General features: G+C 49.9%; 1 protein-coding gene across 7 annotated transcripts; it reads left to right on the forward strand.

Annotated features, from left to right (window-relative positions):
* TDRKH (tudor and KH domain containing) lies at positions 1–27,905 on the forward strand. Of its 7 annotated transcripts, none has more exons than XM_083715659.1 (14): positions 155–225; positions 3,797–3,939; positions 5,942–6,048; positions 7,418–7,607; positions 9,594–9,727; positions 10,827–11,139; positions 13,318–13,481; positions 14,288–14,469; positions 17,324–17,388; positions 19,432–19,583; positions 20,147–20,269; positions 21,404–21,500; positions 26,010–26,107; positions 26,459–27,905. In XM_083715659.1, the coding sequence occupies exons 1-13, from the start codon at positions 170–172 to the stop codon at positions 26,072–26,074; spliced, it is 1,791 nt and encodes a 596-aa protein (XP_083571785.1). In that variant the 5' UTR covers positions 155–169; the 3' UTR covers positions 26,075–26,107; positions 26,459–27,905. The 7 variants fall into 7 exon arrangements, with proteins under 7 accessions (XP_083571781.1, XP_083571785.1, XP_083571786.1 ...); XM_083715660.1 differs by lacking the exon at positions 155–225 and adding an exon at positions 342–434; XM_083715661.1 differs by lacking the exon at positions 155–225 and adding an exon at positions 385–2,901.
* Positions 27,906–27,960: the final 55 nt, after the last annotated feature.

The raw sequence follows: 27,960 nt of genomic DNA on the forward strand, positions 1-27,960 counted from the left end.
CCCCATAGTAACTACGACCCCTCCTCCAGTTGCCTCAGAAACTCAGCACCGCTCTGCCTATTGGTCGAGGACTCGTTGGGAAGCTGGTGGGCGGGGCTTCTCCTCGCAACGCCCTCCGGCCCTTGGTGCCCAATGAAAACCTCCTCTCCTCCGCAATCGCCCAATTAGAATGGACTCCTCTCTTTACCCCCCCTCCCTCTCTGAGGGTAGCGTCGAATTAGAATGGTTCGTCCGTCCCGGTATCTCGCCCAATGACAACTGTTTCTCCGCCCTACTGCTTGTGGCCGCTCCCCTCGGCCAATGAAGGGCAAGGGGCGCGGCTAAGCAGCTGCTACGTAAGCGGGAGGGAGGAGCAGCCTGCGCTGGGCGTCGTCGTTCTCATTTGTATTCCGGCGCGGAGGAGAGCGGAGGGCTCCGGGGAGGCGCTCAGGAAGGTCTCTGGCGGGTGTCGTCGTGGGGAGGCCAGGGCCTCTGTTTATGCTCATTTCACTGCCAGGTTTAATGTATTTTAACTAAAGGCAACGGGGACGGCAGGACTTGCATTGCATTATTTACAGGCACAGCTTTTAATTTACATTTTCATTCATTTTTCCTACCAGGCTTCTAGGATCTTCTCAGAGCACAGGATTCTGCGTGGGCTTTATATATTTTATTACCTAAAAAAAACCCAAATGAGAGATTAGGATTCTCTGCAGATGTGATGTTTTTAAAATAGCAAGCTAATGGGTTTTGCTTGGAGGAATTTGAAAGGGCAAGGTTCTCCATCTATATCTTATTCTTTATTTACCTGCTTACTAGGTCAGCTGGGAGAAATGGGAACGAACCAGGATTCTGCTCGAATTTCATTTACGTTATCTATTTTATTACCAGGTTTAGATTATCTCAGATTAAAAGCGGAGAGCAGGATTCTGTGTGGGAGTATTTATATTCATTTTATTTTATTGTCAGGTTTATATGTCTTAACTGAGAAATAAGGATGACAGCGTTCTCTTTGTGGGCTTTTATTTACTTTTTCGTTCGTTTGCTTGTCGGGTTTATAGGATTTTATCAGATAAAAACAGGTAGGCCAGGATTCTGTGTGCGTGTTACTTGTATTTTTCATTCATTTTATTACCAGGTTGATAAATTTGAACCAAGGCCTTGTTTACATGTACTTTCAGTGTGTCTACTCTGAGTATTTCCTTCATTGCCTATCACACTAAGAATAGCAGAGGAACACACCATATATTTAAAGCACATGACTTCTTCCAAAGAATCCTGGGAACTGTAGTTTTCTCTTGACATAGTAAACCGCTCTTAACAAACTAAGGTTCCCAGCAGTCCTTGCTGAAATTCAGGTGCTTTGTATAGTGTCAATATCCCCACATGTGGGGAGGCTAAGATTATGTGTGCATGTTGTCGATAATTTTAATTAATTTTATTGCCAAGTTAATATGTTTTACAGCAGATGCCTGTTGGTTCGCAGAAGGGAGCCTGTTTCATAGGCTTTACAGAAAGGCCCGCTGTCCGTTGCTGGGAGATGACTCTCTAGGCTGAGTGTCTTTAATTAATAGGTGCTATAAATTTTTTAAGTGTTTCTGGATACAAGTAGCGTATCAGACATTTTGAATAAAGTGGGACGCAAATATTTTCTAACCTATGAAAAAGATTGCATCATTTTTCTTAAAAGCCCTACGTTTTTATAATTACCTGAACCTAATTTTCTGCTCCTACAGAGCACCCCTTTCCAAGAAGCCCCCCAAATAGCTACATTGAGGGGGGATATCAAAGCCCTCACAGGGTGTGGCTGAGAAGGGCTCTGTGTGGGGTTGGGGAGAAAGTTGTGTGTTGCTGAGCAAAGAGCAAATTTCAAAAGGATAGAGATGTATATCATGTATCTTGTGATTTCAACAAACGTTCCAAATGTTGGACCACGGCTTTTGCGTTGTTTTCAATCCCTCAACTCTGGGGTCGTTTAAATAAAAAAGCAACAACAGGCATATGGGTTAATGGCCGCTGTTTGCACAGAGGTTCAGAGCAATGGTGAGGCAGCGGCTGCAACCAGATGTTGCGGGGTTGCACCTCTCATCTGCAACTGATGGGAGCTGTGTCACCAGTATATGGAGTTCCCAAAGGCCCACCCCCTTTTGTGATGCAGGGGCATGCATGTAAAAAAAACCAAAACCCTTCCTTGCCTTGCTAAAACATTTCAGGGTGTTGGTAGTGACTCAGGGACACTGGTGGGCAGAAGGTTTGGAGCATATAGAAGAATACGGGCTGCTGTGTAGGGTGTGTCCTGAGCTGTGCAACTCGCTGCCACCAGAAGTCGCGAGTGCCACAGACTTGGATGGCTTTAAAAGGCCATCAAGCCAATTCACTGTGGAGGGGAAATAATCAAGACATTGGTCATGAAGGCTAGGCAAAATGTCCATGTTCAGAGTGCTTAACATGTGAATTCCACTTGCTGGAATGAGGGGCAAAAACAGGGCTGTGCTTCAAGCATTCCTTTTGCAGTTCCCAGGGTTATGTGGCCTGGCCATTGTGGGAGACAGAATTCAGTCCTTCATTCCAACCCTGCAGGGCTCTTTTGGTCTTTATGCTAGTTAGGAGTGGAACCTCCAGATACTGAGGCAGTATACCTGAGTGTTAGATGCTGGGGACATAGGAAGGAAGAAAGGAAGGCAATCCTCAACCCGTGTGTGTGTGTGAAGCTTCATGGGAACATGCTGCTGTGGGCGGGGGAAACCTGTGTTTCACCCTGAGGGCCACATTCCCTCTTCGGAAACCTTCCAAGGGCCGCTTGCCAGTGGTGGGCAGAACTGGGTACGGGAACTGATGTGACTGGTTTCTGCACCCACTCAAGATGCCGCAATCCTTCATCCAGAGGCATGCTCAAGAGTTCAAGGGAACTTTAAAGTAAAGGTAAAGGGACCCCTGACCATTAGGTCCAGTTGTGGCCGACTCTGGGGTTGTGGCGTTCATCTCGCTTTACTGGCCAAGGGAGACAGCGTTCAGCTTCCGGGTCATGTGGCCAGCATGACTAAGCCGCTTCTGGCAAACCAGAGCAGCGCACGGAAATGCCGTTTACCTTCCTGCTGGAGTGGTACCTATTTATCTACCTGCACTTTGACGTGCTTTCGAACTGCTAGGTTGGCAGGAGCAGGGACCGAGCAACGGGAGCTCACCCCATCACAGGGATTCGAACCGCCAACCTTCTGATCAGCAAGCCCTAGGCTCTGTGGTGTAACCCACAGTGCCACCCGCGTCCCTTCAAACTTCACAGCCAGGCAAAAAGCAGAAAACCCTGGGTGCAAAACAGGGCCATAGAAGGGTGTGGCTTGGGGGAATTTATGAGGGCCAGATGCAGGGGTCCAGAGGGCCACATTGTGTTCCCCAGGCCTGGTTAAATGGACTCTTGGCCTGTTCTGCCAGGAGTGGGTGGTGGAAGTCAGCCCTGAAAGTGCATTTCTGAAACCACATTGATTCACACGCACCCTGGCTTAGCTCCTTGGCTCGGCCATCCTCTTTGAAACACAATACCTGGCACCACCTCCGTTTCTTCCTTTCTCCCGAGGTGGGGAGGGGAAACCTCCGCCTGGGACAGCAAGGTTGGCTGCAGGCAGCTCCAGGCAGCTGTCCAAACCTTTGAGAAGCAAAGTCATTTCTCAGGCATTGGCCGGGTTGCTTCCACCGCGGAGCTGCGGTCCCTGTCTGGCGGATCCCGTCTGCTGCTGCTGCTTCCCTGCAGGGCGATGTACTTGGTCGGCCTCTCCCGAGGGGAGATGCAGCTGAGGAAATTTTTCCCCTTCCCATTTAGGGCGCCTCCGGCAGGGGCCATGGCATCCGGGAAGGGCTCCTGGAGCAGTCTGACCACGCTGCAGAAGGTGGCCCTGGCGCTCGGGGTCCCCGCCAGCGGGGCGATTCTCTACATCCTGTACCGCCGCTACCGGGAGAGCCAAGGTGGGTGTGCGCCCTGGGCCGGAGGGAAGCGCGGCTGTGCGGCTGGCATCTGCTGTGTGGGTGGCACTGGGCTGTGAACAATCGACCGCGCCTGCCTGCTGTACTCCTCTCCTGTCTGCGTGCGCCGCTCATTCTGGGAAAGCTTCCAGAGCCTGCCCTCGAGCGTTCGCTTGACACTTTCTGTCATTTCGTACACGCATCCCATATTGACATCTTTCCACCCTTGGGCTCAGGCGGAGGGCAGGGTCGTTGGTGAAACCCGATGGGTGGCAAGCGGAGCTTTTAAGTGCTTTCTTTTTTCTTTTATTTTGTTGACATATAAAACACATACATATACATTTACACAATGCACATACACAACCCACTACCTAGTTTTCATAACATAAAACATACCTACATTACTCTATATAATACCTACCTATACTATACATATCAACACACCTACCCCACACGGACACCCACCAAGTGACTTGACTTCAAGCCGTTCTTGTTACTCTACTTTATTTTTCCAACTGGCTTAAACGCATTTCTTTTATTTCTTTAATCTCTTCTTCTATCTTAACTTTACTCTCCTTTCACAATCATTTTCTGGATTCACTCAGTATCTGTCAGAAATTCTACTTTTTCCACATAAATGTTGATGTATTCCTTAAAGATAGCCCCCTCCTTATTCACTTTTTATACCATTTCTCCTCTTATGCTCCCTATTAGTTCGGCAATCTGGAAGTATTCCATCATTTTAGATAACCAGTTTGTTTTAGGTGGGACGCTGCTGCTTTTCCAATTTTTGGCAATCAATAACCTTGCCACTGTAGTTGCATACATAAATATTTGTGTAAAGTTTTAAGTGCTTTCAGCCTATTCTTGCTTGGAAGTTGAGTCCAGCTGTGTTTGGTGGAGCCTCCTAAATCCCCACATGGCACGTGATGGGTCAGAATCAGGAATTCAAGGACCCCTTTTGAAATCCCGGAGAGAGCGCGGGCTGCTTGGGTGCTTGCTCTCTGCTCTTCCAACTTACTGGTCTCCTCTTCCCTCACCCCAGCAAGGAAAGTGCTGGGTCTCTATAGACAGGTTCATACAGAATTGGAGAGCTGGAAGGAACCCAAAGAGTCATTGCAATGCGTAAGAGTTTGTTTTCTCCTCTTGAAATGCACTATGCTGTGTCAAGGAGATGCTGTGATGGCAGAGGGAAAGCGCAGCCGCCGTCTGAATTATTAACAGTACTGTACTAATAAAAATTGGCCGGGTTCACCGTTCCCCATCCTTATTTTCTAGCCTGCTCCATGGGGGTAGCAGTGTTGGTCAAGAATATTACGGGAGCCCTTAATAATATTTTTTTATTTATACCCCGCCCTCCCCAGCCAGAGCCGGGCTCAGGTCGGCTAACACCAGTAAAATTACAATCAAAACATAATGGGGGGGGGGAGCAAATTTAAAATACAGGTGGATCAGGCCCATCTAGCCCACATCACAGGCCTATAAGCAGGCCCTCAAAAGCAAGTGCAACCCCCCCGCCGTGGTTTATGTCCATTGGTATTCAGGAGTCTTGCTGATTCCAACCGTGCAGAACAGAGTATAATAGCCATGGCCAGCAGCCATTGATAGGGAATTCCTCTAGTTCTGTAATATCTTGAGAAGATCAGGCCAAAGGGAGCCCTTCTAACCCCACATCCTGTTCTCACACCAGCCAGCCAGACGCCCCCAAGGGAAACCCACAAGCGGGACCCCAGCACAGCAGCACATCTCCCCGCTTGCTGTTCCCAGCAACGGGCATTCAGTGGCACTGTGCCTCCCGCAGCGGAGGTGGCACAGAGCCTTTGGGGCTAGTAGGTGGGCAGGTCCCTGAGCTCAGGAGTGGGCAGGGAGGCCGGCCACCATCTCTTCCCTGGGGTGATGGGCTCACGGCTGCCGAGGAGAGACAGCTGCCTGAAAAGTGGAGGGAAGTTTTGGGTCCTCATCGCCCTGTGTGTCTGTTGTCTTTCTCCCTGGCTGGGGCTTCCAGAGGAGCGGGTGACGTTTGTGGGCGAGGAGGAGCTCCAGGTGGAGATGAAGGTCCCGAAGGATGCCGTGAAGCTGCTCATCGGGCGCCACGGAGCCAACGTCAAGCAGGTAGGTTTGCTGACTCCTGGAGTCGTGTGAATTCGGCGCTGCCCTCAGCCCAACGGGGAGGGAGAAAACGGCGCCTAGGGCCTGACCCCAACATCTCTGGGTTAAGGCAAGGGATACCCAACCTGCAGCCCATGGGCCGGAAGCTCCCCATGGAGGCTGTTTAACTGGCCCATGAGCTGCCCCCGAACCGAGCTGCCCGCTTGGTGAGTCCCCGCTTACTGTGCTAAACCGGTGGAGTGGGGACTCTCTTCCGCGGCCCCACTAATCGCTTCTGCACATGCCCAGATGCCAGAAATCGTGTCTGCGCATGTCCACGGTGCCAGAAATTGCTTCTGCACATGCCCAGATTCCAGAAATTGTGTCTGCGCTGGACCGCCGTACCAGAAATTACTTCTGCACATGCCCAGACGCCGGAAATTAATTCTGCGTGTGTCCGTAGTGCCAGAAATTACTTCTGCAAATGCCCAGACACTGGAAATTGTGTCTGCGTGTGTCTGTGGTGCCAGAAGTTACTTCTGTACATGCCCAGACGCTGGGAATTGTGTCTTCACATGTCTGCCGCGCCAAAAATCGCTTCTGCACAAGCGCGATTTTCAGCATCTGGGCATGCGCAGGCGCGATTTCCGGCGTCCGGCTGCGCTGGTCCGGCCCATGGAGGATCTCCGTGGGAGTGATTCAGCCCATGCCCAGTAACCCTTGCTGACCCCTGGTTAAGGCCCTCACCGGGTTACGGTTCCCCAGAGTCACCCAAAAAGAGGGGATCTGTAGTGGCAGGAAAGGGTAGCTATATGAGGGGAGCAGTGGGGGTCTCCTAACAGCTCGCTTAACTAACTGCAGCCCCCCAGGATTCTTTTGAGGTAAGGCACGACTGCTTAAATTGGTATCGTGGTGCTTTAAATGTTTGGTGTGAATGCAGCCTTAGTCTCTACATCGCCTTGCAGAAATCAGGGAAGAGGACATCAGGACCAGGCTAGAATTATTAAGGGTAGAATTAGTTAACCAAAGAATTCTGGGAGCTGTAGTTTCAGGGTGTTGAGGGTAGTTAGGCGCCCTATTACACCTTCACAGAGCTGCAGTTCCTAGAGGGCTTTAACAACCTGTCCGCCTTCTGGGAATCGTAGCTCTGGGAAGGAAATGGAGGGCTGTCCCCTAACAATTCATACCACTCTGAACAACCAACAGTTCCCAGAATCCTTTGAGGGAAGCGGCGACCGTTTAATCATCACACTGGTATGAATGGGGCTCTGCCGCTGTCTATAAAATTGGATGAGGCCCCCACCGTAGAGGCTACTGGGAACCGGGCGCACTCCGACCCGGCCCAGCTGTCGCTGTTTTGGAGATTGAAGAGCCCTGTCCCCTCTCTCCGCAGCTGCGGAAGGAGACCCAGGCCCGCATTGACGTCGACGTGGAGGATTCTGGCGAGGAGCGCCTGATCCGCATCTGTGGCTCCGCCGTCCAGGTGTGCAAGGCCAAAGCCGCCATCCACCAGATCCTGGAGGAGAACATGGCCGTGACGGAAAAGATCCTCGTGCCCCAGCGTGCCGTGGGGCGCATCATTGGTAATCCCTGTTCTGCGTCCTCTAAATCCCTCAAAACTTTCTTGCGCTCTGTTTTGATTGGGTGGCGGGAAGCCTGCACGCTTGGCGCCTGTCCTGGGCTTATAAACCAACAGCAAGGGAACTTCAGGTGCCATTGCTGTTGGGGGTTGGTGTGGCCTAGTGGTTAGAGTCTTGGACTTGGACCTGGGAGACAAGGGTTCAAGTCCCAGTGGAGTACAGGGTCAGGCTTAAGGTGCTGGTTTTGACCTTTAAGGCCCTATACGGCCTAGGACCCACGTACCTGCGGGACTGCCTCTCCTGGTATGCCCCGCAGAGGACCTTATGGTCTTCAAACAAAAACATCTTCAAGGTCCCAGGCCACAGAGAGGTTAGGCTGGCCTCAACCAGAGCCAGGGCTTTTTCAGTTGTGGCCCCAATCTGGTGGAACGCTCTGTCACAAGAGACCAAGGCCCTGCAGGACTTGACATCTTTCCGCAGGGCCTGCAAGACAGAGCTGTTCCACCTGGCCTTTGGTTTGGACTCAGTCTGACCCTTCTTTTTCCCTCCCCTTATGGTCTCAATCTATCGGCTACTATGAGGCTGCATTTTAAATTGCATTTTAATCTGTATTTTAAATTGGGTTTTTTCACCCTATTATTTTTATTAGCCATGAAGCTCACCAGGTGACACTGAGCCAGTCACAGTCCCTCATCCTAATGTGCCTTGCTGCGTTGTGAGGGTGAAATGCGGGGGGGACGGGGACCATCTATATTATTATTTCATAGAAACATAGAATTGTAGAGTTGGAAAAGGGACCCCAGGGGCCATCTAGACCAGCCCTCTCCAAAGCAGGAAGCACGGCTGAAGTATCCCCGACAGGCGGCCACCCGACTCCGTTTAGCAGCCTCCCCCAAGAGCCATCTCTTCCCCTATTGAATGGCTCAGAAAGTTCTCCTTTCTTGAATCCATAGCTTCAGGTCCTGCCCTCCGGGGCAGCAGGAAACAAGCTTGCTCCAATTCAAGGAATATTTAGCTAAATATTGTCATATAAGATAAATAGAAAATTCTTGGAAGTAACAAATAGGCCTAGGGGTAGAATAAGAATATGTGGTAGTAAATGTTAAGGATCAGAATATCAATAAAGGAGAAGAAGTTAGTAAATGAAAGGAGATAATTTTATTAGAAATATGAACTTGGAGAACTGTTATGCAGGAGATATAATGAAGTTCAGTTAGAGAGGACTCGAAGTCAGTTATCAATGTGATGGGAGTTGGATATTTGAAGAACTTTTTGTGTATGTATTTAGTTTGTTGTAGTGTGGTGTGTTTTTCTTTGTTGTGTGTTAATGTTTTTGTGATAAATGTTGAAAAACAGTAAAAAAAATTGAAGGAAAAAAACAAGCTTGCTCCTCATGAAAGCCCTTTAGATATTTAAATATTACTTTTAAATTTTATTACCTGCACAGGTCAGCGGTCTCCACAAAGCCCAGGCTCTGCAAACTCTAATCAGTCACTTTGCTGGACTCTGCCTTTACCCCCCCCCCATAACAGAGTTTGCAGACTCATCACCCTAGGAGGAAACGAGCAGAAAGTTAACAGGGCAAATATTTTGCAACTTGTAGATTAGTCTTTTTGGGCCTATATAGTTTGTTCTTATTTATTTGGAGCATTTGGTGCCCTCCGCTTCAGGCATAAAGACTCCAGGAGTGATTTACATACGGTCAAAAGAAGATAGTCCCTACCTCTGAGCTTGCGATCTTTTTTTTTTTTAAGGACAGCACACAAGGAAAGAGGAACTGGGAGGGTAGAGGAAAACAAAAGCCCCAACACTCAGGCACCGATTTCTAAACAGCTGCTCCAATAACCAAATGGGCCTCCGGCGAAGCTGATGGAGGGAGCCTTCCTCTTCCAGTCTCTCCCAGTGCTGCAACGGAGGTGCCCTCAGAGGACAGCGGAGGGGACAGGACATGATCCTTGCGGTTTCTGCTAACCTTTTCTCGTCCCCCAGGCAGGGGCGGGGAGACAGTGCGAGCCATCCACCAGAGCACAGGGGCCAAGATTGATTGCGACCGCGAAGGGAGTTTTTCGCTCACCCGCCAGATCACGCTCTCTGGGACTCGCAAGGAGGTGCTGGCAGCTAAGGTGAGCCCCCTGCACTGCTCCCCAGCTACCGGCGTCGTTCTGTGAGGTCGTGGTGGGCGACCCCGATTAAATCTCGCCGTGTGCTGGGATCCTGGCCCCAAGGAGGCCTGCCCTACTCCCTCTGAAGCTCCAGGCCTAACCTCCTTTCTGAGCAGGGGGCCCAACACCCCTCTCCAAAGAATCCTGGGAAGTGCAGTTTAAGGGTGCTGGGAGTTGTAGTTCTGTGAGGGTTAAACTACAGTTTGGGGATTCTAGAGGAGGTAAATATGTGGTGTCTATGCCAGTTCTATTTCAGAAAGTGGCGCTGTTGGGTTTTTATTTTTTATTGGGGGGGCGAGAAGCTTCGCTGTGAAACTCATTTCCTTTTTTATAATTATTATTAGTTTTCAAATTTATTAGTTTTTCAATTGTAATTGCTGTTAAGTGCAACCTATTTCCAAGGCTGGGTTTTTTTGTAAGCCTGGCTGCTACTATACTGGGCTCCTTGTTCTTTTTTTTAAAAAGATTTTTGTTTCGTTGTATGGCAGAGGTGAGGAAGTTTCATTCATTCCCTCCTCTCTCTCTCTCTCTCTCTCTCTCTCTCTCTCTCTCACACACACACACACACACACAAATAATAATAATAATAATAATAATAATAATAATAATAATAATAATTTATTTTTACCCCACCCATCTGGCTGGGTTTCCCCAGCCAATCTGGGTGGCTTCCAACAAAAGATTAAAAATACATTAAAACCTCAGTCATTAAAAACTTCCCTAAACAGGGCTGCCTTCAGATAGTTGTTTATTGCCTTGACATCTGATGGGAGGGCGTTCCACAGGGCGGGTGCCACCACCAAGAAAGCCCTCTGCCTGGGTCCCTGTAACTTTGCTTCTCACAGGGAGGGAACTGCCAGAAGGCCCTCGGAGCTGGACCTTCTGATCGGCAAGTCCTAGGCCTCTGCAGGGGTGTAATTCCTTGGCCAGCCAGGCTGCAAGCTGAATCGGGACCCCTGAAATACGTTGGGAGCCAGTTCCGACTGCAGCCTGCCCTAGACAAAGGGAACTCGCACCCGGCCCATCAGCATCATTTGCTACTCTTCCAAATCTCCCATAGAAACTGATCGCGGAGAAGGTTTTGGAGGATGAGGCCTTCCACAAGAAACTCTCGCACGCGGCTTTGGCCCGGTCCCAGCGGAAGCAGCCTCTGGGCACGAGGAAAGAGGACGCTGGCGGCAGCGGCGATCGGAGGGGGGATTCTCCTTGCGCCGGAGAAGCTTTCCGCCAGCCGCTGGGGACCCCATGCCAGGAAGGAGCCGCTGGGAAATTTCCAGAATATCCCCCCGAGGAACCCCAGGAGCTGAGGAGCGAAGGCGGCTCCTCCGAGGAGTCCTTATCGGAAACCTCTTGCCTGAGCTATGCTTTTGAAGGTAAGCGGAACAAGGCAGCCTTTATATCTCTCTTTTAAAAAATAATAATTTCCCCTTCGCCTCCTGCGCTGTTGTCCAGCAAGCCCATTCAGAGGTAGGCTGTCTCTGGAGCTGGAGGTTCCATTTAATTATCAGCTGCTGGTTGACTTCTCTGTGAGCTTGTCTGATCTCTTCCTCGACGCTTTAGAAGCCGTCTTAAGACGGTGGGCAGCCCCATACCTAGTGGCGCTAGGTTAATTCAGTTGTGGGGACTAGAAACCTTCCCACACCCAATATAATTTTTATTGTGTTTCCATTTTTTTTTACAAATTAGCTTCAATTTAAAGAATCAGAAATCAGGAAGACCTAAATTTTAATAAGGAATGGGGGGAATTTATATCTTATCTCAAAGACCACTGTAAACAGTTGAAATCATTGGATTAGAATATTCCTTGTGAATTTTGGATACAATGGAGAGACAAAAAGATTTGGATTGCTGTCGTGCCTCAGAAGGCAAACGGAATCTGTTCCGGAAGTCTGTTCGGATTCCAAAACATTCAGGAACTAAGGCATGGCTTCCGATTGGCTGCAGGAAGTTCCTACAGCCAATCAGAAGTCACAGAAGCCCCGTCGGATGTTTGGCTTCCAAAACAACGTTTGAAAACCAGAACACTCACTTCTGGGATTTGAACGTTTGGGAGCCAAAACATTCAAGACACAAGGCATTTGAGCGACTTCCGAGGTACAACAGTATTCTAAAAGAAGCAGGAGAAAATTATTAACAATAGGACCCACAAAGGGTAGGAGGGAAGTTCCAGAGATTCCTTGGATTCTTGTTTTTATGTTGTATGCTTGACATGTGGCTAAAATTTTAATCTGAAAAACCAAATAATTTTTTTAAAAACAACAAATTAAACAGTTACATTGTTTCATGTATTGACTTCCCACCTGGGAATGATAATGATGGTGATGATTATATTTCTATAACTGCCTAGTCCAGGCATCAGCAAACTCGGCCCTCCAGATGTTTTGGGACTACAACTCCCATCATCCCTAGCTAACAGGAACAGTGGTCAGGGGTGATGGGAACTGTAGTCTCAAAACATCTGGAGGGCCAAGTTTGCCTATGCCTGACCTAGTTGCTAGATTGGTCTGCGTAGATATCTACAACTGTAGAAGCAACTGTTACCTTTGACAATAGATAGTTGACTCTCTGCCGTGTGCTAACCCGCTTCCAGGAGGTACCGTATTTTTCGCCCTATAGGACGCACTTTTTCCCCTCAAAAAATGAAGGGGAAATGTGTGTGCGTCCTATGGGGCGAATGCAGGCTTTCGCTGAAGCCTGGAGAGCGCGAGGGGTCGGTGCGCACAGACCCCTCTCGCTCTCCAGGCTTCGCGGACCTCTCCGCAAGCGGGGGGAGCGCTCCCGCTGCTTGCGGAGAGGTGCCTGCATGCAGAAGCCTGGGCGCACTGAGCTCAGCGCGTCCAGGCTTCGCGGACCTCTCCGCAAGCGGGGGGAGCGCTCCCGCTGCTTGCGGAGAGGTGCCTGCATGCGGAAGCCTGGGCGCACTGAGCTCAGCGCGTCCAGGCTTCGCGGACCTCTCCGCAAGCAGCGGGAGCCAGCCCTGGGCTCCCACGGCTTGCAGAGAGCTGCCTGTTTGGGGGCTGGGGTCAGGGGAAGCTCCGGCGGGCGTCCCCCGCCCCAGCCCCGCGCCTGGGGGGGGAAATAATTTTTTTCCCTTTATTTCCCCCCCAAAAAACTAGGTGCGCCTTATGGGACGGTGCGTCCTATAGGGCGAAAAATACGGTAGTCATGAGGACTAGTGCCTTTTTCTTGGTAGGATAGGTTGAAATAGATTTCCCACAACTGCAGTCTTATCTGATGCTGGGGGGTCCTGTGGAGGCGCCATCTTTGGGGTATTGTCTAGGGAGGAAGAGATGGGAGGGAAGCTATGAGTCAGACCCTGACCCCTCTGGCCATGCGTCTGGGAGGGTTTAGACTCGCAGCGGTTCTCAACCTGTGGGTCGTCCCCCGATGTTGTCGGACTACAACTCCCATCATCCCTGAGCTCTGGCCTTGCCAGCTAGAGGTGATGGGAGTTGTAGTCCAACAACATCTGGGGACCCACAGGTTGAGAAAGGCTGGTTTAGAGAGAGGGCTGGCCTCTGCTCCTCACTCTTCGCTTTCTGGGTCTTCAGTCCCCAGCCCGGACTTCAGCTTCCACGCCAATGAGCACCTGGAGGTCTACGTCTCGGCCTCCGAGAGCCCGAACCACTTCTGGATCCAGATTATCGGCTCGCGTACCTTCCAGCTGGACAAGCTCACCCGCGAAATGACACAGTACTACGACAGCAGCCTTTCGGTGAGGCTTTGTGCGGCAGGGGAGGCCCCTGGCGTGGGGGAGAGGAGGGCGCCCCCTTCGTTCACTCGCCCGCCCGGTCTGAACTCCGGGTCCTTTTTCAGTGCTAGTGTGTGGGTGTGCGAGGGTCCCCTCCTAGTGCCTCTGTCCCTCATGTAGCCTTCTTAGACTTTACCAACTGGTGGGGTATGCATTGCTCCCGGGAGGGAGAAAGGAAGTCAAATGACACCGAGGTTGATTCAGAGAAAGAGTTTATTCTGCTCTCCAGATAGCAGAAGGCACTTGCGCGGACAGCAAGTCCAAAGAAATGAGAGATTCCATGCAGTATATATATCCTTCAGGCACCCTCTCCCCCCCTTCCTCAGGAATCCAGCCACGTCAGCTTATACACGCAGGTTGACATCACAGATGTTCCTGCTCCTGTACTCTTAACCATAAAAGGGTGTTCCTGTTCCTGTATTCCTTAATCTTGCGGTAAGAAGGTCACCAACTCTAAGAGCACTCTTGGCGCCTTTCCCGGGTGACTGACAAGGTCTGTGCGTCAGTGTGGTCAGGATGTAAGATAAGACCCAGATGTGTCATCCCTGCTCACTTTGGAACTGACAAGGCCATTCATTAGGCATCACGGACTGATAAAGGAGAGAGCTCTGTTTATACAGATGGGTTCCTGTTATACATTTGTTCAAGAGCTCAAGTTAATGGTTTTTAGCTAATGCACCCTTGGAGAAGGGAGAATGGGATTTTGGGGCCCGTTTCAGAGTGACTGCACAGTCCGCTTTTAGATTTGGGAAACCCATTCCTTCACTCAGGCTCCCCAGCCGGAACCCCTGAAGGTGAACGTGGGGGACATCGTGGCCGCCCCGTACCCCGAAGACCGCGCCTGGTACAGGGCCAGAGTCCTCGGCACCTTGGGCAATGGAAACATGGACCTGTACTACGTGGACTTTGGTGACAACGGAGAGGCCCCTTTGGAGAAGCTGCAGCCGTTACGGTGAGGGAGGAAAGAGGCTGAGACCTCTAACCTGCTGTGGCGATCACACAGGGCCCCCAGACGTTTGACGGTCTATTGACCCTGTGCCATCACTGTGATTGCTTTCTTCGCTGCCACCATCTCGTTTCTCACGGGGACACATGGAGTCCGGACAGGTGTTAACATTAACAAATAATCAACTTTATTTTTAAATGCAGGAACAAACGTATGGTTTCAGTTATTTTTTTCTTGTCAGTTTTTTAATCTTGGTTCCTAACAACTCCAAACTGATTATTCCAACTATCTATCTGACTCCACCTAACAATTCCTCTCACTCTCTCACAATACAACTCTACCAACCTACATCTAATCCTCCCCCTTCCTTCTTCAACTCCCAAACCTCAACTGACTTTCAAAACCTCCCACTCTAACTTTTACTCCTCCCCTTGCATTCCCACTGGCCAATCACATCTCACTTATTTAACCCTTTCCTTATGACTCACCTAGGAGGCAAACGCCACACCTGCGTCCCGATTCCTGAGTGTTGGGATGCTCCTTTAAAAAAAGAGGATTTAATCAATTGGCCTGTTGGATTTTATCTGTCGAGGTTTTTTTTTTAAAAGAAGCGCATTCATTTCTGTGTAAAGCCGACTTCCTCAACCTCAGACCTCCAGATGTTTCTTGGCCTACAACTCCCATGATCCGTAGCTAGCAGGACCAGTGGTCAGGGATGATGGGAATTGTAGTCTCAAAAAGATCTGGAGGGCTGAGGTTGAGGAAGCCTGCTGTAAAGCATTATTATCCTGCTGTTTAGGCTCCCCAGAGCAGGTTGTGAAAACCCGACAGCAAGAGACATCCGCCCCATGCATTTAACACACCCTTGCACTACTTGAACATGAAATTTATTACAGTCAGAGACCAGCTTGAGAAACACAAATGGAACTACAATCCCAATAGCAAAACAAACATTTAAAACTATACAACAATGGATTTTAAGTTTAAAAGTGTGATAGGCATATCAAAAAAGACCCCTGGCCATTAGGTCGTGGCCGACTGGTGTTGCGGCGCTCATCTCGCTTTACTGGCCGAGGGAGCCGGCGTACATCTTCCTTCTGGGTCCTGTGGCTAGCATGATTAAGCTGCTTCTGGCAAACCAGAGCAGCGCACGGAAACGCCGTTTACCTTCCCGCCGGAGCGGTACCTATTTATCTACCTGCACTTTGACGTGCTTTCGAACTGCTAGGTTGGCAGGAGCAGGGACCGAGCAACGGGAGCTCACCCCGTCACAGGGATTCGAACCGCTGACCTTCTGATCAGCAAGTCCTAGGCTCTGTGGTTTAACCCACAGTGCCAGCCATGTCCCAACGATAGGCATATAAACACATAAAAACTTTAAAATAGACTCCCTTAGAGAAATGACCCAAAGTCGCCCATGGATCTGGGTTTGGGAATATTCTTAACAAACTAGATTGAATCAGGGGGTGGTCTGCGCCTACAGATCTGTGCACAGAATCTGGTGACAATTCGGGTCATCTTGTGGTCTTTGCCTAACAGGAGAACGAATTTTTGCTTTACTGGGAGGTCAGCAAGCCTCACCAGCAGGGGGTCAATGGTTTCTCTACGTGCCTCAACTCTTGCACCACTTTTAAGAATTGTGCCTTTCCCCCTAAGGACCCCGGGGACTGTAGCTTGTTAAAGGTGTGATTCTGTGTTGGGGTCCCCCTAACAACACTGGGCACCTTTTGCAAACCGCAGTTCCCGGGAGGAACCGGGACGGGTCTGGAGAGCGCTTTAAACATCTGCGGCCAGACATCTGTAGTCTGAAAAGGAGGAGAAACGGAAGGGGAGGGAAGAGGAAGAAGGCAATCTCAGACCCCGGGTCTTAAGGGGAAACGATTCCAGGTAGCCTGATGGAGCGGCTGCTGCGAGGCAACTGGTCTGTCTGTGTCGAAAGCCAGATTGGCATCTCTTGGGAGTTCAGCGGGGAGGAATTTCTCCTCCCCTAGTGGCAATTTTAATCTGAAATCTTAGCCGCAGTGCTGCGCCTGGAGCTCAGAAACTGCTCGCACTAATGGAATTCCCTGGTGGCTAAGTATTGGAAAGGGAATCAGTTACCCACTAGGGGAGAATGGTTATGTAAGCTTTCAGAATATTTAGAGTTAGCCAAATTGACAGATATAATAAGACAAAAACCAAAAAGTGAAGTGAAAAAGGAACGGGAGGGTCTAAATGAATACCTTAAAAGCCAAGGTTCGAGGACAGAAATATGGCTGAGTCTGGAATAACCTTGTGAAGTGAAAGGATAAGAAAGAGGGATTTGTATCGGGATGCTAGACTAGAGATGATCAGGAAAACAGGAAGACACAATGAGAGATAAAGGAGGTGCTGTGGGACTGGTGGAAGCCAATGTTTGTTTTTCTGTTTAGTGTTTATATTATTAAGTTGTAAGATGGATTTGGTTTTTGTTTGTTCTTTTGAATGTTGGTTTTTGTGTTTTGTGTACTGTTATTTTTCGATATTTTTCCTGCTGTGGTTGTTGTTTGTAAAATACTAATAAAATTTATAATTTATTTTTTTTAAAAAAAGTGGAATTCTCTGTTGCAAAATGCGCCTGGAGCAATGGGAGTTTCGACCGCTGCCTTTGTGGCAGCGGCGGCCAGTCCTTTGGGAGGTTGTACGTTTAGCGCCCCCCCCCCCGGCACCCCCAAAGCAAGAGAAATTGGTCCCCTTCTGAAGGTTTAAGTCCCTTCGCCGCTTCTGTTGGCTCTTTTGAAACTGTGCACCAAGGCATCTGGGAGGTTGTTGTTCCCTGGAAGTAAGCATAAGCCCCTGTTTAAGGTGGTTAAGGCCTGTTCCCCATCTTCTTTTTTCCCAGGAGTGACTTCCTCAGCCTCCCCTTCCAAGCGATAGAGTGTGGCCTTGCCGGAATCGCTCCAGCGGGTGAGTTGCATGCTCAGGAACCACCAGATTGAGTCTTCGTAGGCACAGACACATCCACAGAGGATAAAGAAACCCAGAAACTCCAGCGGGTGCAGAATGCTCCTTACAGGGTCCTTGCTGCAGGATCACATTCATCCAGTACTTTACCAACTGCACTGGCTCCCGGTGGAGTACAGGGTCAGGTTTAAGGCGCTGGTTTTGACCTTTAAAGCCCTATGCGGGCTAGAACCCTCGTACCTACGGGACAGCCTCTCCTGGTATGCCCCGCGGAGGGCCTTAAGGTCCACGAATGATAACACTTTGGAGGTCCCAGGTCGCAAGGTGGTTAGGCTGGTCTCAACTAGGGCCAGGGCCTTTTCAGTACTGGCCCCGACTTGGTGGAACGCTCTGTCCCAAGAGACCAGGGCCCTGCGGAATTTGACATCTTTCCGCAGGGCCTGCAAGACAGAGCTGTTCCACCTGGCCTTCGGTTTAGACTCAGTCTGACCCTTATGTTGCCTTCCCCTTATGGTCTTGATCTATCGGCTACTTTTAAAATGAGGCTGCATTTTAAATTGCATTTTAATCTGTATTTTAAATTGGTCCCCCCCTTTCCCACCCCCCGTTATGTTTTTACTGTGCTTTTACTGGTGTTAGCCGCCCTGAGCCCAGCTCTGGCTGGGGAGGGCGGGGTATAAATAAAATTTATTATTATTATTATTATTTATTATTATTATTAAAGGCCACCAAAGCCTACTAGCTGCAATGTTCTCCCTCCACTCTCAGAGGTGAATCGCTTCTGAAAACCAGATGCTGGGAATCGCAAGTGGGGAGCGTTGCTGCCACGCCTGGGTCCCGTTTGCGGGATTCCCAGAAGAGGCATCTGTTTGGCTGCTGTAAGAACAGGGTGCTGGATTTGGTTGGCCTGATCCAGCTCAGATGCTCTTATGTTCTTAACCAAGTCGCCCTGCAAAGCAGGCAATGGAACCAGGATATACAGGTGAAACTCAAAAAATTAGAATATCGTGGAAAAGTTAATTGATTTCAGTAATGCAACTTAAAAGGTGAAACTAATATATGAGATAGACTCGTGACATGCAAAGCGAGATATGTCAAGCCTTTAATTGTTATAATTGTGATGATTATGGCATACAGCTGATGAAAACCCCAAATTAACAATCTCAGAAATTTAGAATATTAAATGAAATCAGCAGAACAAGGATTGCAAATAGAGCAATATTGGACCTCTGAGAAGTAGAAGCACGCATATATACTCAGTACTTGGTTTGGGCCCCTTTTGCATCAATTACTGGCTCAATGCAGCATGGCATAGATGCTATCAGCCTGTAGCACTGCTGAGGTGTCATGGAAGACCAGGATGCTTCAATAGCAGCCTTCAGCTTTTAAGCTGAATTACTGAAATAAATGAACTTTTCCACAATATTCTAATTTTTCGAGTTTCACCAGCAACATGCTGTTGATAAAGACAAGTCCAGTCTACCCTCCTAAAAGGTGTCGCCTCCCCTAGGAAGTGACAGTCAAGCTTTTTAGCCGATAAAGATCTACAAATTACATGCCTGGTAGTCAAATTTGCTCTGGCAGCTGAGAAGCTCCATTCCAGCTCCGTTGCTGCTTTCTTCCATTCTGCTGATGCGTTCTCATTTTAAAACTTTATGCTGCGAATGTTTAATGCTGTAAAATTTCATAGGCTATGCTGTGTGATTTCAGAAGAAAGCCTTGCTCTTGCTCTTGCCCTCTGCCGTTCATTGTAAAGGCCTCCGGCTATACACTTTTTTGAATCAATTAAAACACTAAAAGTTGAGAAGCGCGGGAGAAGGAAACTTGATTGCCAAAGGCCTGAGTTAAAAGGCCGCAGACTGGCAAGGGCGGTGCCAGGCACATCTCCCTGAGGAAAGCATTCTGCTCTCATGTTGCCACCCTCCATGCACCGCTTGGTTTGGGGGTGCACAGTTTTAATCTGGCAGGGATCCCCCTTCCAGGGGAGACGCGCTTAGGGTGGGGCTGCTTGACCTTCATGTCTTTTTGCTTCCGTGTCTTGAACAGGAGAGTCTTGGTCCGAAGCCGCGTTGGACGAGTTTGACCGCCTCACACACTGCGCCAAGTGGAAGCCGGTGCTGGCGAAGATCTCCAGCTACCTGCCTGCTGGGAGCAGCACCTGGCCTCACGTCAGATTGTACAATACCACCAGCAGGCAGGTAGGTCACGGTTTGTGTGGCGCCCTTCTGTGGGTTGAGCGTTAAGATCTTAAAAAGGTAAAGGGACCCCTGACCATTAGGTCCAGTCGTGGCCGACTATGGGATTGCAGCGCTCATCTCGCTTTACTGGCCAAGGGAGCCGGCGTCCAGCTTCCGGGTCATGTGGCCAGCATGACTAAGCCGCTTCCGGACAAACCAGAGCAGCACACGGAAACAGCGTTTACCTTCCCGCTGGAGCGGTACCTATTTATCTACTTGCACTTTGACGTGCTTTCGAACTGCTAGGTTGGCAGGAGCAGGGACCGAGCAACGGGAGCTCACCCCGTCACGTGGATTCGAACTGCTGACCTTCCGATCGGGAAGTCCTAGGCTCTGTGGTTTATCCCACAGCGCCACCCGCATCCCTCTTAAGACAACAACTAAAAATCTCAGCCCAATATGGATATACAGCCCAGGTTCGCTAGCACCCTATTTAACGGGCAAGGAGGGTCGAGTTTGTTCAGGGGTGGGGAACCGGGTCCTTCACACCAACCACAAGCCCCTCTTTCCCCTTCTGATTTCAGGACATCGACGTCGGTGCAGAGCTGGTGCGGTTGGGCTACGCTGTGCAGTGCCCGCAGGATGGAGACGGCGGGGCTGGAGATGGGCCCGATCCGTTGGACAAAGGTGCCCAGCACAGAAGCCTGGTGAGTAATGGGGTCGTTGATCTGCCCTCCCTTGCTTTGAATAAGTTGGACCAGTGGCTCTGGGCTGCGGGCCGGCTCCAAACAAGATTCTAGTCCTCATGATTGCAGCCGAAAGATTTGCTCTTGGGCTCTGGGCTCCAGGCAGGCTAGCAAGTGAGAAGACCACAAGATTCTAGTCCTTAGGATGGCAGCTGAAACTCTTGCTTGAAACGGGGAGTGGGGTGGGGGGCAAGATGTTGGGGGGGTGCCGTTTGCTGCGTCCCAAAGTCTTTTCTCTCTGTCTCTCTCTCTCTTTTCTTTTTTCTAAAATTTATTTATTGGTTTTCACATATTGCATTACAATACAGATGTTCCAAAGCCAACACCGTTTCCTCCCCATCCCCCCCTTACATTTATATTTCCTCAATCCATCAATTGATTTCCTCCACATTATACAATTTACAATAATCTTTGCATTCTACAGTCTTCTCAGATCATCTATATAGTCTTTCTATCTTTCCTTACTAATTTTTCTTCCATCCAGTACTTCACATTTTAATCTAGGCACATTAGCATATCTTTTTTTTTTTTTTAGCAATATTTTGCCATACACAGTATTCATCAAAACATTTCCACTCCTTTTAAAATAATTTGATTCGACTGATTTCTTATTAGAGCAGTTAATTTTGCCAAAATTAAATATTCATTTAGTTTACAAATCCATTCCTCCTTTGTGGGTATAGTTTGTGACTTCCACTTATGCTGCACCCCAAAGTCTTGGCTTTGTCCATCCACGATGGCTGTGCTCTGCCTTCACGTTCAGATACCCTTCTGAATACCGGTTGGTGGAAGGGGCAGAGGGTTCTTGCGCTCTCGTTCTGCTCACAAGGAGGCATCTCATCGGCCACTGTGAGAACAGGATGCCAGAGTCTTGGGCCTCATCCAGCAGCCTGTTTTTATGAGATGTTTTGGCATTGCAGGGTGTTGGCCTAGATGACCATGGGGGTCCCTTCTAACTCTACATTTCTTTATCGCTTTATGAATCTGGAAGAAGCACCAAACTCTGTAAGCCATATTTCCAGTGGAAAAAGAGAGACAGGGCCAAATGTTTTCTCATTCTGCATGTGCCTTGAAAGCCCTTGTTTCGGCCCCTAGGGAGATGCGACAGGGGTGTCCCTGGAGAGCCTTCTCTCAGACACGCAGAAGACCCCCGACGAGATGCCCCTCACTTTGTCTTGCCTCAGCCTTTCCGGTAAGCTCCTCTGTCCCGCCAGGTGGGTTTGTGCACCGGTGTGCCCTGGTCACTTCCAAAACAGGAACGCAAGGACACCGGAAGCCGCCTAAAGTTGACTTCTGGGCGCTTGGTCTGTGAGCCCCATAGAGGCTCTCAAAGCAGAGAGGCTTTTCACAGCTCTGCCAGTCCCTGCTTTCGCACTCGAGCCTTCTCAGTTTCCAAACAAAACCATTTTCAGCAGGTGCAGAAAAGGGCACAGCAAAGGCGCCTCAATAGGCAGGGAGTTCCCATGATGGATTCTCACAAACATAGAGCAGGGGCTTTATTTTATTGACTGAAAACAGCACCTAGAACCTGGCCAGGTAGCAAATCAGCAACTGGTGTATTCGCTACTGACATTTATATCCAAGTTTCTCAAAATGACATTCAGCATTCTTCCTCTACCACAACCCCATCCTCTTTATCCCCACAACGAGGTAGGTTTGTCCGAGAGAAAGTGACACCCAGTCAGCTTTCTATCCCTAGTGGGGATTTGAGCCCTGGCCTAACCCACTAACCGTTAAGCCACACTTCCATTATATATAAATAAATCGCACCACCATTTTCTTTTGTCTTGGCCGCATTTAGTATGAACATCTCTGGACGGTAGTTTTCCTATCAAATCTTCTGCACTATGGGGAGAGTCATTTATATTTTGCTCAGTATTCAGCTCAATAATTGCGCTAACACAGGGGTCAGTGTGACTCCCCTTCCCTCCCCCCCCCCAAAAAAAACTCCCCAATGTGTGTTTCATGTTGCCCCCAAATCTGCTCCTGCAGTCTGGGGGGAACTCAGGACCATTCAGGAGAGAGGAAGAAAGTTCTGGAACAATTTTATTAGTGTTGCATTGAATGCAACCCCTTCTCTATCCTGCACCTTGAATAACTCCTGACACAGTGTAAATGGAGTGTGTTTGGGGTTGTTGTTTTTTTACAGAGGGAATTAGAGCAAGAGACAGCCTTTTGCTGATTCCCTTAGAAAGTGTCCTGTCTCCAGCTTTAGAGTCTTAGCAGCCCTTTGCGAAGGATGGCTGCTTCCGGTGCGTGTTTAACGGTGCCAGGTTCAAGGAGTTACTACTAGTGAATAAAGCCCTTAACAACTCGGCACCAGTTTACCCACGAGATAGCCTTACCCCATAAGTGCCCTGGCAGAATCGACACTTCTACAAGTGCCATCTACCACCGATTCCGCCCTTGTAAGAACTCAACATTTTAGCGTGGCAGCAGCTGCACTTTGGAACTCCCTGCCGATTGAGAAGCGAAGCGCCTTCGCTGTACTCTTTTTTGCCACCTGCTTAAAAACACGTGCGTTTACACAAGCTCTTGTTTTTACTATGTATTTTGTGTGTTTTTTATATTGTATTATGTGAAATGCCCTGAGAGCTACGGGTGTAGGGCAATACGCAAGTTATTATTTGTCAGGTCTGCCTCTAGATCCCAGCTCACAGAGGACCAACGCCCGGTGGATATAATGTACAAAAGTCTTTATTGAAGTTTAGTTTCCATTTCAAAGCTCTGGGCGCGCAGACCCACGTCTTGACGCTAGACCGGCTAAGTCCCCTCTGACTCACTGCTCCACCCACACCAGTTTAAGATTCTAGCCCGGCTCCACCTCTTACGCTGTTCTTTCCTTCGCTGGGTCCTTCTACCCTCTGGGGTTTCCTCCTTCCTGGACTCCTCTGACGCTGAGCCCCCTGAGTCTTGTCCCTCCCTCCGGCGGGCTTTAGGACCTGGCTCCCTTCCCGGGCTCCCCGCTGTGCCGCGCTCCTGTACATTTGAACTTGGCGCGCGCGCCCAGCCGGTGACTTTCCTTCTGACCGTTTCCCCGCTTCCTGATGTGGGCGTTGCCAAACCTGACTCCTCTCCTCCCTCTGGTGGTGAGGACACTGGTCCCGACTCCTGGGACTCCCCCTCCCCACTGCGCTCTGGTGGAGACGCTGGTCCTGATCTCCAACTGCTGCTCAGGGACTCCCCGCTGGCCCCTTCCTCCTGGGGCTTCCCCCCTGGAACCCCCCTCGCTCTGGCCACCGGCGCTCCCTTCTGTGAGTCCTCCGATTCGCTAGAGAGGCTTGTGGAATAACTCTGGCCACTGTCACTGCCTGCGCCCCCCTCGTACTCCTCCTCCTCACTCTCCATTTGCTCCCCCTCCTGTGTCTCACCTTCTGAACCCCTGACATTATTTATTAGTATTATTTATTGAATTTATATACCGCCCTATACCAGGGCACTTCACAGAATAAAACCAAGATATAAAACCACAAAATACATAATAAAAATAAAACCAATAGCTCCCTCCAATATTTTAATACTTATTTTATGAATATTAAAAGCATACTGGGAAGTTGATGCGAGTTTTAATCTGTCTTTAAGTCTATTTTTTAAAAAAGCTTTCCGGAATTCTTAAGATTGTTTCATACCAGTAATCTTTTTCTTTTTTTTTGTAAACCGCATTGAGGTTTTTTGCAACCAGGCAGTGTGTGTCTTTTTGTGTGTGAAATGAACTCAGCCCTTTTCAGATGAGCCTGTTGAAGGACCTCGGGACGAGATGGAGCCCCCCCACTGCTTGGCATCCACCCTGGAAGGTCTCCCCCCCTCGCTGGAGTCCCTGCAGCTCTCCCTCCCCTTTGCCACCCCCTCGGAGGGTTACCGCTCCACACCTCGCCCCTGTGAAACAGGGGGCGGCAGTGGGCGCTCCCATTCGAACCTGCCTCCAGAAACGCCCGCTCTGGCAGAGGCGGCAATGGAGTTGACCCCTCTGCCGGACGTTGAGCTGTGGGCGGCCAAAGCGGAACAGCATTCCACCCCCAGCGGTCTTTGCCAACCCGGAGAGGGGGCCTCGTCCCCCTGGCTCTCGAGTGAAGGCTCCCCCAGCGAGGAGGACCTGTCAATCAGCCAGGCGGACAGCAGCACCTACTCTCCCCGGGGCTACTTCTACTACCTCTCCTCGTCTGGGGACACTTGCGATTCCTCGGTCTTCTACTGCAAAGGGTCCCCCTCTCTCGACGACGAGCCTAGCAGCACGTCCTGCAGCCCCTCCAGCCCCGTTTCTGAAGGCAGCGGGAGGGAAGGTATGGTCCTCTCCGCTTGAAGCGGCACTCCTGGAGGTGTTGAAGGGGGAGCACTGCGCTTGAGCCGGGGGCCACTGGGCACACTGCCTGCCACACACGGGACGCCAGCTTCGGTTGCCTTGGTCACCTCTGCTTTGGGACGGCGGTTGTGTTCTGGAGAGCTCTGGGGGTGGAGGGGAAACATCCCTAGGTAGGAGACCGTGGGGCCCCCACCAGACTTCAAGTATCAACCCTTTTATTCAGAACCATGAGGACTGGGACCTTAGGTATTTGGGGGAAAGCCGCTACTTTTTATGCGTAGATTAATCGATTTTCATTTAAGTTGGTTGACCCCTGAAGGCTAATGGGAGCCATCGAGACTGGAAGTTGACACACGACCTCCTGCTAGGATTCTTGCTCTGTGTTCGCAGTCATGGGATTGTTTTCTATCACATGATGGTGTATGTTTTCATTCCACAGTGTGGGAAGTGACAGAGACGGGATGTTTTGGTATTACTGTGTTTCATGAAGTGGGACTATTTTCCTGTGTTCTTCTCTTTGCTGTCTGATGAGAAAGAGGAAGGAGCTTAAGGCAGAATGCCCCAAGTGTATTATATATAAATAAAGTAGATTAGCCAAAATGCTGAGTTGCTGAGATCTGTTATGCAAGTGCGCAAACTCTGCGGATCCCTTATTGTTGTTAGCTGCCCTGAGCCCGGCTTCGGCTGGGGAGGGTGGGATATAAATAAATGTTGTTGTTGTTATTATTATTATTATTATTATTATTATTATTATTATTATTATTATTTATGTGTGCCGGTGTCTGTTGGAATCAGTCACTGTGATGTTCGGGCTGAAGAAAGCTTTTGAAGCTCCCAAACGACAACCAAGAGGGAGAGAACGTGCCAGTCGGGCATATGTCTCTGCCAGGGTCCTACACGCGAGTAGCACGATCCCAATACCTCCTTCAGGTTTTCCTGGATCTACCGTACTCCGTGAAAGGGACCTTTCCGCAGGCTGTAGCTTTCTTTCATGATTTGCTGAGCTATTGCCTTGTCCTCAGCATCTTGGAAAAGCCGCCCGTTTTATATGCGATCAGCTAAAAATTACAAGCGTGGTTGTCCGTCCTCTTTGTTGCCCATTGCAGCAGCACCCACTCGGACCTTTGGGGTCCGCTTTGCTGAAAGATCTCCCATCCTCTGGTAGCACCAGGCAGAATATGATGTAACAGCACGGGTCTCCAAGTCGGTGGTTGTCAGGCTCAAATCCCGGGTTTCATCCTGCTTCTTGTGGGGTTTAACGCACTCGCTCGAAGGGGCTTGCACTCCTGGGGTGCTTTCTGAGCACAGCTACACTCCCTGTGGCACACTGTCGCTGCTAACGGTAGTGCGAAACCCCCCAACAAACCTCGTCCTAACACTCACTTTTTCTCAACTCTGCAGAAGTTGCCTCTGTCTCAGAGGCTGGTGAGTTCCTTCCATTGGACAGTGGCTCCTTGACCCCTTGAGCTACGCAGGTGGGGAGCCCCGCTGTGAAGCCGGTGAGTTCCTAGGGGTGCCGAGTCCCTAGGGGGCCCTTCCTGAGAGAGGAAGGATCGTGAGCGAGCAAGAACCTCGGTGCCCAATCGATTGGCCTGATCCAACAGGCTCTTCTCAAGTTCCTGCCTGCCCACTTTTGAGGGGCTTTAAATTTGCACACTTAACATTTCTACGTACCTGGCAAGTCTCCCAAACGTGGAGAAACCATTTGGGGAGAAATGGGCAGCTGCTGTGCTGGGCAAACGCTTGGCACAAAAGCAGCCGATTTGGGTATTAGAAGGAACGGGTGGCAGCTGTTTGTAAATCACAGGGAATTTGATCTCTCCTTCTCTTGTCCTCACTTTTGCTTCCAGATTTTCTGGCTGGAATTGAGCAGCACAGGGAATCGCCTGTTCCTCCAGCTTTGCTCAGTGACTTGGGAACATCCCAACTTCTTGACCGGCCGGGGGAAGTTGACGCTTTCAGCGTGTCACCACGTCCGAGGGGAAGGGGTCACCTGTTGGCTGTAGCCGCGAAGAGCCTTATTTTTTTAAAAAAAGACTTTTGCTCCTTCTCAAAGCTTGCAAAACTGTAAGACTTCGGCAGGCCCAGAGCTGTGTTCTGTTCCGCATGGTCACAGCTTTCCCAAAGGGATTTCCGAGAAGGATCCGCATGTGCTGCTGTTGTTTATTTGCAAAGTTTTGTTAGCGCCGTTGTGGTGAAGGGTCAAGCGCTCCGTTGAGGAACTTGCCAACGCACAGATGCCCAGCTGTGGGTTGAGACTCTGTCCTCTTGATCCTCGACCGGCACTAGCAGCTGGGAGACGAGCACAGCTACTAGAGTCATCGTCTTTTTTCCTGCAGGTCAGCTGGCCTCGGCAGAGGAATGTTGCCAACCTTATTCTAAGTTCTGTTGGCTTTGCTAACTGCTCCTCTTCCCTCTGTCACAGGGTGGGTAGGGAACCAACTGCAGCGACCTTCGTTCATCCGGTCTCTGTGGGTCACGTGTTTCCAGGGCCGTACCATTTTTCGACTTGCCCGGGGGGAACGGTGCGAATGCTCCCACCACACCCAGTCCAAATTCAATGCCTCCTTATCATATTGCGGAGAGGGCAGTGGAGTTCTCTCCTAGCAGCGTTGTTGCATTTGAAATGGAGGGGATTGTCCGCAAAGGGCTCTCCTATCCCCCAGCCATATCCTTAAATAGTACAGCCCGCCAGGATTGCATCGGGTGACTTTTGTTGCATGTGTTGATGGGCTGCAAGACCATCGATTAGGCCAAGCTCAAAGGAGGCAAACCATCGTTAAGATGACAGGCTGAACGACAGCCGTCCTCTCACAAGGGTGGTTGTAAATGGCAGTGGCAATGGGAAGCTTGACGTTTCAGATATGGAAATGGGCCAGGGAAGGGAGGCTGAGTCCAGCTTAGAGCAGGGCAGGGGGACCTTTGTGCATCCGGATGTTCCCGGACTACAACACCCATCATCCATGGGTGAGCCCCATTCTTTTGGTGTTAAAAGGGGCTTGGCCTTTTCTCAGAAGCAAGAAGATTGTGTTGTCCAAAAGAGACATTTCCTCCTGCTCCCATTATTTTTTAAAAGCATCCTAGTTTTGGACATGGTGGGAGTTTCTCATGTCTGCGTCTGGGGGGGACAGACAAGACTGGGCATCGCACATAAAAGTTGGAAGCGCCTTTGGCGCTGTGTCCACCTCTTACCCCCACAAACAAAATGCGGTGTTTGAACTCGATGTGCGTTACATGCATTATTACATTGATTCTTGTTTTCCTCTTTAAATAAAGGCTCGTTTTTGGATTGTTCTCGAGTTCTTGTCAGCAAGAAACCAGTGCTGAGCACGGCGCATAGGTAAACCATGGG

This window comes from Podarcis gaigeae (assembly GCF_964106915.1).
Source record: "Podarcis gaigeae genome assembly, chromosome: 16".
In the NCBI taxonomy this organism is placed as follows: domain Eukaryota; kingdom Metazoa; phylum Chordata; class Lepidosauria; order Squamata; family Lacertidae; genus Podarcis; species Podarcis gaigeae.

Bases quoted from the DNA above. Each gene is read 5' to 3' on its own strand.
- TDRKH (XM_083715655.1), top strand. From the start codon at position 170: ATGGACTCCTCTCTTTACCCCCCCTCCCTCTCTGAGGGTAGCGTCGAA. The intron at 6,049-7,417 runs GTAGGTTTGCTG...CTCTCTCCGCAG, and splicing joins ACGGAGCCAACGTCAAGCAG to CTGCGGAAGGAGACCCAGGC. The intron at 13,482-14,287 runs GTGAGGCTTTGT...TCCTTCACTCAG, and splicing joins ACTACGACAGCAGCCTTTCG to GCTCCCCAGCCGGAACCCCT.